This window comes from Delphinus delphis, chromosome 2 (genome assembly GCF_949987515.2).
Source record: "Delphinus delphis chromosome 2, mDelDel1.2, whole genome shotgun sequence".
NCBI lineage: Eukaryota > Metazoa > Chordata > Mammalia > Artiodactyla > Delphinidae > Delphinus > Delphinus delphis.
Genome location: NC_082684.1, coordinates 159,313,798 through 159,328,011, shown reverse-complemented (window position 1 = coordinate 159,328,011; position 14,214 = coordinate 159,313,798). Strand labels below are relative to the sequence as shown.

Below are 14,214 nucleotides of genomic sequence, written 5' to 3'. Positions count from 1 at the left end.
TGTATTGGAAAATAAAACTGAAAAATTAAAAATACAAGCACACACAATCATACATTCTATTAGCCATTAGAACTATGATGTTATCACATATCTTGACTCTAGAAAACTCCACTGTACACCTAAAACAGAATGAGAATGGAAATAACGTTTACTGTTATTGTGAAAATAGTTTTGACCTCTTGGACCGCTTGAATGGTTAGGTCTTGGGACTCCAGGGATGCTCAGGTGACACTTGAGAACCACTGTTTTAAACCATTCACAGAGCTTATGGATGTGAAATGATAAAGGGACCCTTGTGATGAAACAGGATTTAAACTTTCACTTTTACATTTCTTGCTTTTTTCTTTGATTTGTCTTTTTTTTTTAGGTTTTTTTCTTTCTTTTTTTTTTTATACAGCAGGTTCTTATTAGTCATCAATTTTATACACATCAGTGTATACATGTCAATCCCAATCACCCAATTCATCCCACCACCATCGCCAACCCCCCGTGGTTCTCCCCCCTTGGTATCCATACGTTTGTCCTCTACATCTGTGTCTCAATTTCTGCCCTGCAAACTGGTTCATCTGTACCATTTTTCTAGGTTCCACATATATGCGTTAATATACGATATTTGTTTTTCTCTTTCTGACTTACTTCACTCTGTATGACAGTCTCTGGATCCATCCACGTCTCAAAAAATGATCCAATTTTGTTCCTTTTTATGGCTGAGTAATATTCCATTGTATACATGTACCACATCTTCTTTATCCATTCGTCTGTCGATGGGCATTTAGGTTGCTTCCATGACCTGGCTATTGTAAATAGGGTTGCAGTGAACATTGGGGTGCATGTGTCTTTTTGAATTGTGGTTTTCTCTGGGTATATGGCCAGTAGTGGGATTGCTGGATCATATGGTAATTCTATTTTTAGTTTTTTAAGGAACCTCCATACTGTTCTCCATAGTGGCTGTATCAGTTTACATCCCCACCAACAGTGCAAGAGGGTTCTCTTTTCTCCATACCCTCTCCAGCATTTGTCGTTTGTAGATTTTCGGATAAAGCCCATTCTAACTGGTGTGAGTGAGGTGATACCTCATTGTAGTTTTGATTTGCATTTCTCTAATAATTAGTGACGTTGAGCAGCTTTTCATGTGCTTCTTGGCCATCTGTATGTCTTCTTTGGAGAAATGTCAATTTAGGTCTTCTGCCCATTTTTGGATTGGGTTGTTTGTTTTTTTAATATTGAGCTGCATGAGCTGTTTACAGATTTTGGAGATTAATCCTTTGTCCACTGATTTGTTTGCAAATATTTTCTCCCATTCTGAGGGTTGTCTTTTCATTTTGTTTGTAGTTTCCTTTGCTTTGCAAAAGCTTTGAAGTTTCATTAGGTCCCATTTGCTTATTTTTGTTTTTATTTCCATTACTCTAGGAGGTGGCTCAAAAAAGATTTTTCTGTGATTTATGTCAAAGAGTGTTCTTCCTACGTTTTCCTCTAAGAGATTTATAGTGTCCGGTCTTACATTTAGGTCTCTAATCCATTTTGAGTGTATTTTTGTGTATGGTGTTAGGGAGTGTTCTAATTTCATTCTTTTACATGTAACTGTCCAGTTTTCCCAGCACCACTTATTGAAGAGACTGTCTTTTCTCCATTGTATATCCTTGCCTCCTTTGTCATAGATTAGTTGACCATAGGTGCGTGGGTTTACCTCTGGGCTTCCTATCTTGTTCCATTGATCTGTGTTTCTGTTTTTGTGCTAGTACCATATTGTCTTGCTTACTGTAGCTTTGTAGTATACCCTGAAGTCAGAGAGTCTGATTCCTCCAGCTCCGTTTTTTTCCCTCAAAACGGTTTGGCTATTCGGGGTCTTTTGTGTCTCCATACCAATTTTAAGATTTTTTGTTCTAGTTCTGTAAAAAATGCCATTGGTAATTTGATAGGGATTGCATTGAATCTGTAGATTGCTTTGGGTAGTATAGTCATTTTCACAATATTGATTCTTCCAATCCAAGAACATGCTATACCTCTCCATCTGTTTGTATCATCTTTAATTTCTTTCATCAGTGTCTTATAGTTTTCTGCATACAGGTCTTTTGTCTCCCTAGGTAGGTTTATTCCTAGGTATTTTATTCTTTTTGTTGCAGTGGTAAATGGGACTGTTTCCTTACTTTCTCTTTCAGATTTTTCATCATTAGTGTATAAGAATGCAAGAGATTTCTGTGCATTAATTTTGTATCCTGCAACTTTACCAGATTCTTTGATTAGCTCTAGTAGTTTTCTGGTGGCATCTTTAAGATTCTCTAAGTATAGTATCATGTCATCTGCAAACAGTGACAGTCTTACTTCTTCTTTTCCAATTTATATTCCTTTTATTTCTTTTATTCCTTTTATTCCTTTTATTTCTGATTGCCAAGGCTAGGACTTCCAAAACTATGTTGAATAATAGCGGTGAGAGTGGACATCCTTGTCTTGTTCCTGATATTAGAGGAAATGCTTTCAGTTTTTCGCCATTGAGAATGATGTTTGTTGTGGGTTTGTCATATATGGCCTTTATTATTTTGAGGTAGGTTCCCTCTGTGCCCACTTTCTGGAGAGTTTTTATCATAAATGGGTGTTGAATTTTGTCAAAAGCTTTTTCTGCATCTACTGAGATGATCATATGGTTTTTATTCTTCAGTTTGTTAATATGGTGTATCACATTGTTTGATTTGTGTATATTGAAGAATCCTTGCATCCCTGGGATAAATCTCACTTGATCATGGTGTATGATCCTTTTAATGTGTTGTTGGATTCTGTTTGCTAGTATTTTTTTGAGGATTTTTGCATCTATATTCATCAGTGATATTGGTCTGTAATTTTCTTTCTTTGTAGTATCTTGTCTGGTTTTGGTATCAGGGTGATGGTGGCCTCATAGAATGAGTTTGGGAGTGTTCCTTCCTCCGCAATTTTCTGGAAGAGTTTGAGAAGAATGGGTGTTAGCTCTTCTCTAAATGTTTGATAGAATTCACCAGTGAAGGCATCTGGTCCTTGACTTTTGTTTGCTGGAAGATTTTTAATCACAGTTTCAATTTAATTACTTGTGATTTGTCTGTTCATATTTTCTATTTCTTCCTGGTTCAGTCTTGGAAGCTTATACCTTTCTAAGAATTTGTCCATTTCTTCCAGGTTGTCCATTTTATTGGCATAGAGTTGCTTGTAGTAGTCTCTTAGGATGCTTTGTATTTCTGCGGTGTCTGTTGTAACTTCTCCTTTTTCATTTCTAATTTTATTGATTTGAGTCCTCTTCCTCTTTTTCTTGATGAGTCTGGCTAATGGTTTATCAATTTTGTTTATCTTCTCAAAGAACCAGCTTTTAGTTTTATTGATCTTTGCTATTGTTTTCTTTGTTTCTATTTCATTTATTTCTGCTCTGATCTTTATGTTTTCTTTCCTTCTGCTAACTTTGGGTTTTGTTTGTTCTTCTTTCTCTAGTTCCTTTAGGTGTAAGGTTAGATTATTTATTTGAGATTTTTCTTGTTTCTTGAGGTAGGCTTCCATAGCTATAAACTTGCCTCTTAAGACTGCTTTTGCTGCATCCCATAGGTTTTGGATCGTTGTGTTTTCATTGTAATCTGTGTCTAGGTATTTTTTGATTTTCTCTTTGATTTCTTCAGTGATCTCTTGGTTATTTAGTAACGTAGTGTTTAGCCTCCATGTGTTTGTGTTTTTTACGTTTTTCCCCTGTAATTCATTTCTAATCTCATAGCAAAAGATGCTTGATATGATTTCAATTTTCTTAAATTTACTGAGGCTTGATTTGTGACCCGAGATGTGATCTATCCTGGAGAATGTTCCATGTGCACTTGAGAAGAAAGTGTAATCTGCTGTTTTTGGATGGAATGTCCTATAAATATCAATTAAATCTGTCTGGTCTATTGTGTCATTTAAAGCTTCTCTTTCCTTACTTATTTTCATTTTGGATGATCTGTCCATTGGTGTAAGTGAGGTGTTAAAGTCCCCCACTCTTATTATGTTATTGTTGATTTCCTCTTTTACAGCTGTTAGCAGTTACCGTATATATTGAGGTGGTCCTATGTTAGGTGCATATATATTTATAATTGTTATATTTTCTTCTTGGATTGATCCCTTGATCATTATGTAGTGTTTTTCCTTGTCTCTTAACATTCTTTATTTTAAAGTCTATTTTATCTGATATGAGTATTGCTACTCCAGCTTTCTTTTGCTTTCCATTTGCATGGAATATCTTTTTCCATCCCCTCACTTTCAGTCTGCATGTGTCCCTAGGTCTGAAGTGGGTCTCTTGTAGACAGCATATATATGGGTCTTGTTTTTTGTATCCATTCAGCAAGTTTGTGTCTTTTGGTTGGAGCATTTAATCCATTCATGTTTAAGGTAATTATCAGTATGTATGTTCCTATGACCATTTTCTTAATTCTTTTGGGTTTGTTTCTGTAGGTCCTTTTCTTCTCTTGTGTTTCCCACTTAGAGAAGTTCCTTTAGCATTTGTTGTAGAGCCTGTTTGGTGGTGCTGAATTCTTTTAGCTTTTGCTTGTCTGTAAAGCTTTTGATTTCTCCATCGAATCTGAATGAGATCCTTTCGGGGTAGAGTAATCCTGTTTGTAGGTTCTTCCCTTTCATCACTTTAAGTGTATCATGCCACTTCCTTCTGGCTTGTAGAGTTTCTGCTGAGAAATCAGCTGTTAACCTTATGGGAGCTCCCTTGTATCTAATTTGTCGTTTTTCCTTTGCTGCTTTCAGAAATTTTTCTTTGTCTTTAATTTTTGCAAATTTGATTACTGTATGTCTTGGCGTGTTTCTCTTTGGGTTTATCCTGTATGGGACTCGCTGCACTTCCTGGACTTGAGTGGCTATTTCCTTTCCCATGTTAGGGAAGTTTTCGACTATAATCTTTTCAAATATTTTCTCGGGTCCTTTCACTCTCTCTTCTCCTTTTGGGATCCCTATAATGCGAATGTTGTTGCATTTAACGTTGTCCCAGAGGTCTCTTAGGCTGTCTTCATTTCTTTTCACTCTTTTTTCTTTATTCTCTTCTGCTCAGTGAATTCCACCATTCTGTCTTCTAGGTCACTTATCTGTTCTTCTGCCTCAGTTATTCTACTATTGATTCCTTCTAGTGTAGTTTTCATTTCAGTTATTGTATTGTTCATCTCTGTTTGTTTGTTCTTTAACTCTTCTAGGTCTTTGTTAAACATTTCTTGCATCTTCTCAATCTTTGCCTCCATTGTTTTTCTGAGGTCCTGGGTCATCTTCACTATCATTATTCTGAATTCTTTTTCTGGAAGGTTGCCTATCTCCACTTCATTTAGTTGTTTTTCTGGGGGGTTATCTTGTTCCTTCATCTGGTACATAGCCCTCTGCCTTTTCATCTTGTCTGTCTTTCTGTGAGTGTGGTTTTTGTTCCACAGGCTGCAGGATTGTAGTTCTTCTTGTTTCTCCTGTCTGCCCTCTGGTGGATGAGGCTATCTAAGAGGCTTGTGCAGGTTTACTGATGGGAGGGACTGGTGGTGGGTAGAGCTGACTTTTGCTCTGGTGGGCAGAGCTCAGTAAAACTTTAATCTGCTTGACTGCTGATGGGTGGGGCTGGGTTCCCTCCCTGTTGGTTGTTTAGCCTGAGGCAACCCAACAGTGGAGCCTACCTGGGCTCTTTGGTAGGGCTAATGGCAGACTCTGGGAGGGCTCAGGCCAAGGAGTACTTCCCAGAACTTCTGCTGCCCATGTTCTTGTCCCCATGATGAGCCACAGCCACCCCCGCCTCTGCAGGAGACCCTCCAAAACTAGCAGGTAGGTCTGGTTCAGTCTCTCCTGGGGTCACTGCTCCTTCCTCTGCGTCCCGATGCGCACACTACTTTGTGTGTGCCCACCAAGAGTGGAGTCTCTGTTTCCCCGAGTCCTGTCGAAGTCCTGCAATCAAATTCCACTAGTCTTCAAAGTCTGATTCTCTAGGAATTCCTCCTCCCATTGCTGGACCCCCAGGTTGGGAAGCCTGACATGGGGCTCAGAACCTTCACTCTAGTGGGTGGACTTCTGTGGTATAAGTGTTCTCCAGTCTATGAGTCACCCACCCACCAATTATGGGATTTGATTTTATTGTGATTGCGCCCCTCCTACCATCGCATTGTGGCTTCTCCTTTGTCTTTGGATGTGGGGTATCTTTTTTGGTGAGTTCCAGTGTCTTCCTGTCGATGATTGTCCAGCACCTAGTTGTGATTCTTGTGTTCTCACAAGAGGGAGTGAGAGCACATCCTTCTACTCTACCATCTTGGTTCAGCTCTGATTTGTCTTAAGAAATTTAAATCTGACAATTTTACTTTCTTTAAAAAAAAGAAAAATATTTTTGTTATGTATTCATTTCCTGTCTCATGGCACTGTATGCTCTTTTGATCTAGTGTGGACCTAGACTTATCCTATTTTTACCTGGAAACAATTAGTCACTCAAGGCTATCATTTCTTTTGTAAATTTATGATATTTATCCAAGGCTTAAAAAATGATTTCTGAAGATACATTGGTAACATTGAGGAAAGTCCATCTCATTGTAATTAAAGTAGTACCATTCATTAAAAGATTTTTTAAAACCCATGTCTCTGGAACACACAATACTGTCATGCATATTTAAACATAAAATAAGTGGTTAGACATATTTTGTTAATGAAAAAATTCATATGTTGAAGAAACATAATTATTAATAAAACTCTTATGGTATACAGAATATGTAATAGAGATTGATGAGTGAATCAAAGTAAGTAATACTAGAAAATTAAAAAGTAGAACAGGGCTTCCCTGGTGGCGCAGCGGTTGAGAGTCCGCCTGCCGATGCAGGGGACACGGGTTCGTGCCCTTGTCCGGGAGGATCCCACATGCCGCGGAGCGGCTGGGCCCGTGAGCCATGGCCGCTGAGCCTGCGCGTCCGGAGCGTGTGGTCCGCAACGGGAGAGGCCACAACAGTGAGAGGCCGCATACTGCAAAAAAAAAAAAAAAAAAACGTAGAAAAAATGAGAGGCAATAGTTAATGTATCTATATGAATGGCAATGACGTGTAAGATACAATAAGCCATGAAGGAGTAGTGTGTCTGGGGGGAGAGGAGGACATGGGACTGCTTCTCTGAAGAAAGAATTTGTTCAAGTTAGTCAAATTTGCATTAGTATTCACATTCTAATAAATGGAAACTTTGTTTTCAGATTTTTCAGATTGGGATTCTGCTAGTTTGACGCTCAATAATGAGACTTGTCAGAGAGCCGGGCATTTGAAAGTTGATGATAAATATCCATTTGTGTCACAATCAATGACCAAAAATCAGTCAGCAGCCACAGAATTTGGACAGATGACCCTAATAGATAAAGAAAAGATTAATATCGGAGCGGTGTTTCTGTTAGGGAATTACACGCTCCATGACCTGTGTGAGTCACAGCTGCCAGAAAACAGAGAAAGCAAACAAGGTAATAAATAAGCACAGAGCACTCAACCGTAGGCCACCTTAGCATGGCTTCACCATAATCCTCATGTTTCCAGAATCATTTTGTGGCAAAATCTGCTTTGTGTTTACTCCTTTTATTCAACCCGCAGCCAGACATCTTTTAGCAAGACGTTTGCATTCTTCCTCTGACCAAAGCAACATGATAAATAACAAAGAGAATTAGGAGAGAGAATAAGTTCGTTAGGCTAGTATTTAGCATACACCTGAGAGTGGGTAGCAGGATTATATTTAGAATTTTGGGACTAGCTGGGAAACCTAGGTAGACATCTCAAGATTCCTTTCTCAAAATGTAGTTTTTTTAGCTTTATTTTTGTTTAGCTCTGAATTCATTAGTATTAGTTATAACTATATTCAATGTAACTAAAAGAGCACCTCCAAAACCAAACACTAAACTATTTCTTGTATTTTCTATGAGTTTATATATTTTAGAATTGGCTTTCCCAGCAGTAATGGGAGTCATTGGGGATTGCTACATAGTCCCTCCTTCTTAGCTGTGTCCACATAGTATATCAACTTATTATTTTTAATGAATTAATAGTTCACAAGGGATATTGGTTTTAAGGAGTGTTGATCATTTAAAAATAGTATATGGAAAATCAATTCTAATTCTACTAGGATGCCCAGTCTATTGATTAACCACACCTAATATATGTTCTACATAAATACCAATTAATTTAGTGCCCTTGATCAGTCATATGATCAGGGCTGTAGTAATCAATCATACACTGTTTTCTTTTTCCAGTCCTATAGTTTTATCTTCTTGTCCTTCCTTACTGTAGAATTAATGTTACATTTACAAAAGATTCTCAGTTTTCTCCTAGAGTAGTGACTACAAGCTATAAACTCAAAGTTTTTTTTATCTATACAAGTGACTGGTTTGCTCTCATTTCTCCATGAGCTTGGTAGGTCCAAGAAGCACGAATTCAAACGAAACAGCTACACGAGCCCCCTCAACACAGGAAGATGTGAAACAGGAAAACTGGAAACTAAATACAAGCAACTTAAAACAGTTCATGCAGATCATTTCTCTTCTCAGTTGATACCTTTTATAAAGTAATAAGCAGAGTCTAGTTCTTGAGGGACCCAGGATTCATGCATTTATTTATTTAATAAAGATTTATTCTATGCTGGGTCCTGGTAATTTTATATCTTAAATATTTCTGGAAACAGTCCCTCAGTGTAGGCCTGCATCATCTTTTTTTTGCATTATAATGCCATCAAATTCGTCTCCCTCTATTTATTTGTATGGCCTTCAAATTCATCCCTCCTGCAGCATTTAGAGTGATCTATCTCAAATGCACCAGTGATCGTGAACCACTCTTTAAAGCATACTAATGTCCAGCCATCTTAGAATGACACGAGGCTTTCATAATCTAACTTCTACCTGACTCTCCCTCTCTAGCCCTTTCTGTCTGTCCTTTGCTCTGGAATTCTGAACTGCTGGTGATGCTCTCTCATCTATCCCTGTATTTTAGACAAATACTCACCCTGTTTTATGTATGCTTCTCTCCCTGTCTTGCTACAGCTTTCCATGCTCTCTCCCTTTCCTGTCCTCTATTCCCTTGAATCTGACTGACCTCACTGTGTAAGTCTCAGCTCAGGCATTATCTCTAGAAAAGCCATCGCTGACACCTTTTATCTACATTCTTCTTTAAACTGCAATGTTTAGTACTGAGCAGGAACTCAGTAAATAATTATTGAGTAAAATAAATAAAGACTGTGTATACAAAGATGATTTCAAGAGATTGTCCTCTACAGTCTAGGAGCAAAGAGGATAGTCGTGAAGAAATAATTTACAGTTCAGGTGATGAAGATACACTAGAAAAATCTATAAAGTACTAAGGTAGCTACTAGGAAAGAGATACCTGTTTGGGGAAAGAGAGCTGTAATCAAGGAGGACTTCATAAAGCAGGCTGGGTCTTAAAAGATGAAAAGAAATTTGTCAGAAGAGTAGAGGAAAACATTTCAGATTAAGGAACTGATAAAAGCATGAAAAGTAACAGTAATTTTGGAAACCATGAATAACGTTGCAGTTGAAGCTTGGTGTGTTGTTAAATCGGTACTATTATGAAGTAGAGAACAGAGTATATTGTGACTTTATATGTTTGTCCTGTATTTTTAAATTTTGTTTGGTTTTTGATTGTTCTGTTCATTGATGTTTGGTGGATGAATTTGTAAATGAACCTTTGAGATGTTTGTGTGCCTGTAACATGGTGACATCTGGTATTTCCCAGATGGTTTGTTGAAGTTTTAGGTAATTAGAAGTATTTCTTAAAGAAGTAAATATTCAGCTAAAGATTAAGCTTAATTTAAATTGTCATTTGATACAATTTTTTAAATCTATTTTTATAAAGATTATGTCTTTTATCTAACTGTTCTAAATAGTTAATTTTAACTAAACATAGATTTGTCAGCAGAACTAGACTTAGAAATAACATCGGAGGAAGCACAAGAAAGGCTTGATGGAAGTGAAAATAACCACTCACAGGTATGTAAAAATGTAAATGTAAATTTCTGGCTCAATATTGTTTTCTATGCTTTAACGACATAACAGAGTTCAAATGAAATTACCTTTCAAAATTAACCTCTTAGAATCAATAGATAATAATTTAATATTTAGTTTTTATAGTGCTTTAATTACAAAGCTTAAAATATTGTTAGAATCTATTATAATTTATAGTTAAACTTTGTCCTTGGAATTGAGGCAAAAAAATTTCCTGAATATTGTTTGCTTCTTCCTTACATGATAAAGAAGGTGATAATCAAATACTGAATCATATGATTAAGCAGTTGAAATTATGAACAATATATCAATGATGGTCCGTGAGTTAGATTCATGGAAGGAGAAATCATTCCCACCTGTTCAAAATTTGCAGTTTCAAATTGCCAGTCACTAATGCCAAGATTAAAGATTTATTCTGTCTTGTGACCTCTATGTAATCGACCTAAGGATCTACATTCAGGGAGAGAAGGGGTCATACAATCAACCCAATTGCTTATTAAGGAATCAAACCTTCCAGAATTGGACCTTTGTAGTTAGGGTACAAACAATAACTTTCTAATTTATTTCATTTCAGGGTAGGAAACCAGTAAATATTATTAAACAATGTTTTATCCACTTTCATTAGTAGATACTAGAATAAAATATAACTGAATGAAAGCAGGTATTATATCAATGTACAATACTATCATAGTATATGATTTACATTAAAATTTAGGAATTTGTTCCTCTTTCTGATTGGTGTTAATTGATTTTGGCTCCTAGTAATTTAAGGTTTGTCTATTCTCCAGTTACCAGTCCTTAAAAAAAAAATCCTTATGTGCACATAGGGACTCTTTAAGGTACGGTGAGGTGAAATATTTTTAAGTAAGGAAGCCTTTGTAACATTAAAAATCATCTCCTAATTCATTTTTGGTAGATTTAACATATATGAATTATTTAGTTCAAACAAACAGTGACAAAATTGAGTTTGTGAGTTCATGTTTTTCTCCTGTTTTAGGCTAAGGCAAGTTATTTTTCAACTCTTAGTTGTAATCCAGTGATTTGTGAGTAGCTAAACATAGATTAAGAAGTTTAACGGTTGTATTTTAATTATTCTCTAATTTTTCTTTGTCCGTACTTGATTACCTAAGGATAAAGTTATTTTACAAACATGTACCCTGACAGAAAAGACATCTGAAAATCAAATCAAGCCAATTAATCTTCCGCTTTTGCATCTGCAAAAAATGCCTCAAGAACCAGAAATGAATAATGAATGTGATAGAGAGGACATATCTGTATGTTCAGAACTTCCTTGTGTACAAAAGTATGAGGAAATGTGGACCAAACAAGGCAAATTAGAGTGGAAAAATAACTTAAAACTCATCACGAATGAGTTAAAGCAGAAGTTTGGTGAAATTTTTGAAAAACACAAAATTACTGTTTGTCCTGAGGAAGAGCCACTACATGATACCCCTAAAGAAGGAGCAAACATAAAGGAAATACCTTCTAATTTGACAAATAATATACCTGACTGTGAGGCAAAAGATGCATTTGGAGTATCTGTCTCTCTAGCATTTCAAGCATTTCCTGAACAAAAAGAACCCAGTCTTGAAAATGTTTTTCCATCTTATTTAACCTCTGGGTACTGGGGACATGCTTGCCCATCATCTTCACAGCTTTATTTAAATGAAAATAAATTAGACTATGAAAGTGATAAACCAGACACTGAACATGTTTTTAACAAAAATGAGGAGAGCTTTTATAATGATACAAAAAATAAAAAAGTAAGGGACCCAGTAGTTACATTTGAAGTGCAAGAAGACCAAGAGTTTGATATGCAAATGGTACAAAATATGAACCAAAATAACACTAATTGGAAATTAGACATCGGATGTATACCTCAGTCTAGTGATCCCAAAAGACTTTTTGATTTATGGCTTGCCCGCTCCAATGAAATGAGACACATGATTCAAATAAAAAGTCGTGATATTTCTGCTGTTACAAATACTTATAAGAAAACCAAACCAATACAAGACTGGTTCCAGAAGCCATTGCTTGCAGATAATTGCAGTGCTAATAACTATAAAAGCATGGAACCTGAATTAGAAAATGGGAGTTCTTCTCCACCGAATAGTAACAGAACATCCAAAGTGTATCTAAATGAAGAATTACAGCAAGATATGCAAAGGTTTGAGAATGAGATAGGCATGTTACAAGTACAGTTCCTGGCTTTGGAAAAAGAGAAAATTCAACTTCAAAAAGAGGTAGAGGTTCATTTGCTGCTACTTTGTTCTTTCTCTTTATCAATGATCTGATCCATTCTGATTTTCCACTTATTAATAAGATGGGGTCAGCTAAATAGGTAATTGTGTAGAAGTAGATTACTTCTGCCATTTAAATAATAGGAAACTATTTTCATGGCTTTTGTTCCTTAATCAACCTAAGTCTCTCTCTGTCAGTCTTTCACATGGACTGGGAAGCTAATTTAGCTACATACCGTGTGACCTTCTGAGCCAGAATAAACACAAAGGGAATTGCTTAAGAAATATAATAAGCTAGGGTTTGGGGGTTTTTAAAAATCTATTGGGTTTTAAATATAAATTACACTTCTATAGTATGGGAAGGAAGCAGTGACTGAAAGAAGGGACATAAACACGTATTCCTGCTAAACTAATCTCTTTATTGTGCTTTAGTGTGTGCGATCTTCTCTGCGTTACTCAGTCCCTTGGCACTTAGAATTCCAACATGGCCACTTCAAGATATTTTTAATAACAAATACATGTACTCCCACATATTCTTTAATCACCACTCTCAGATGTTTCTGTTGAGCCAGACCTTTACATTATGTTGTTTAATAAAATGTGGTAAGTTTTGACATGTATGATTTTATCATATAGGTAGTATAAACCCTCAGCAAAAAAAAATTCAGTATTTATCTCCAAAGGAGAAAACTGAGTTTTGACGTGCGGTGAGTTTTTTTTTCCTTCCAGTAATAGATTTTTTAATTTGTTTGTTTGCTCTTTTGTGTAAGAGGTGCATTGACTGAGTTTTAAAGATAGACAAAAATCTGTAGATATTCTCCTTTAAAAGAAAAAGAGATGAGCCCTACCCCCAACTGAGGCATTAAATTACTTTGCCAAAGTCACACTTTTAACTTATCTGATTAATTTGATGAATTCATTTGGTAATTTACCAGATTCAGGGTTACAGAATTGTATCATCTATTTTGGTGCCATGAAATGCTAGGAAATGCCACTTTAGGGACTTTGGACAAATCATTGAACCTTTCTTGGTTTTATTCCCATTATTGGTAGATAGTGGGGCTAAAGTAGATAATTACTTCTATACCCTTAAGCTATAAAATTTCTTGGTTATTGAATGTGAAATTGGGAGGCGTTACTCATTTTCCAGAATTCCACACTAACTAACAATTCATTAATTTCACTCTACTCCTGTTTTTTGGTAAACTTTGGTTCATATATTTTAGTGAACACCGTCACTTTTTTGATATTCCCAGGATCCAAATGGAAAAAGAATTGTAAAAGGCAGTGGGGGAAGAATAGCTTCAGTGCAGAAAGAAGAATGTTTCCTTTTTGTTACTGAAGCACCAAGGTGTCACATCCTCTAAATTTGGCTGTTTAATGCAAAATCCAGGTGGTAAAGACCGAAGAGGACAGATTTTGTGTCTTTGTCTCTTTATTTCTCTATCTCTGCCATCAGACGGGGAAGAGTGGATGTGAATAGCTGCACAACATTAAAAAGCCCTTTTTGAAATTTTTAAAACTTTATTTCTTTTCCTCAAACAGAAAGAAGCAGAATTTACAAAAATTTCAATGACTTGTAATTAAAAAAAATTAAGCACAAAACTATTTTTATTGCTTAAAACCGGGGCAAACTCTGAGTCAAATAATTAATGAAAATGAAAAGGTCTTTATAATGAATAAGGTAATAATAATTATATGTAGTGTCAAACTTTCATTAAAGGTTGAAGAAGAAAAGAATAAGCACAAAAGTAGTGAAATGGAAGTATCAGAAAACATATATGATGCTGATGATAGTGGATTAATTCAACAGAGAAAGAGCAGAAAAACTAATAACCAACAGTTTCCTACCATGGAGAATGAAGATTCTGATAGGTAAGCCTATGTCAGTATTTAACAATAGATAGTTGTTATTTTCCTATAAAACAAGTTCTCATTTGAGCTAATGTTCATGATTAACAAATTTTATATTTTACTAGGGTTATAGTTATTGCTAAT

The 14,214-nt window shown here is 35.9% G+C and overlaps 1 protein-coding gene across 3 annotated transcripts in view; it reads left to right on the top strand.

The window, feature by feature from the left end:
• The window catches only part of ANKRD26 (ankyrin repeat domain containing 26), a 92,202-nt gene that overhangs the window by 36,219 nt on the left and 41,769 nt on the right, over window positions 1-14,214 (top strand). The window contains exons 17-20 of one of the 3 annotated variants that reach the window (XM_060006061.1): window positions 7,178-7,435; window positions 9,879-9,961; window positions 11,107-12,219; window positions 13,940-14,091. In XM_060006061.1, coding sequence (XP_059862044.1) covers window positions 7,178-7,435; window positions 9,879-9,961; window positions 11,107-12,219; window positions 13,940-14,091 — 1,606 coding nt within the window. The remainder of the gene's footprint in view (window positions 1-7,177; window positions 7,436-9,878; window positions 9,962-11,106; window positions 12,220-13,939; window positions 14,092-14,214) is intronic. The other 2 variants (XM_060006062.1, XM_060006063.1) reach the window with 2 other exon arrangements.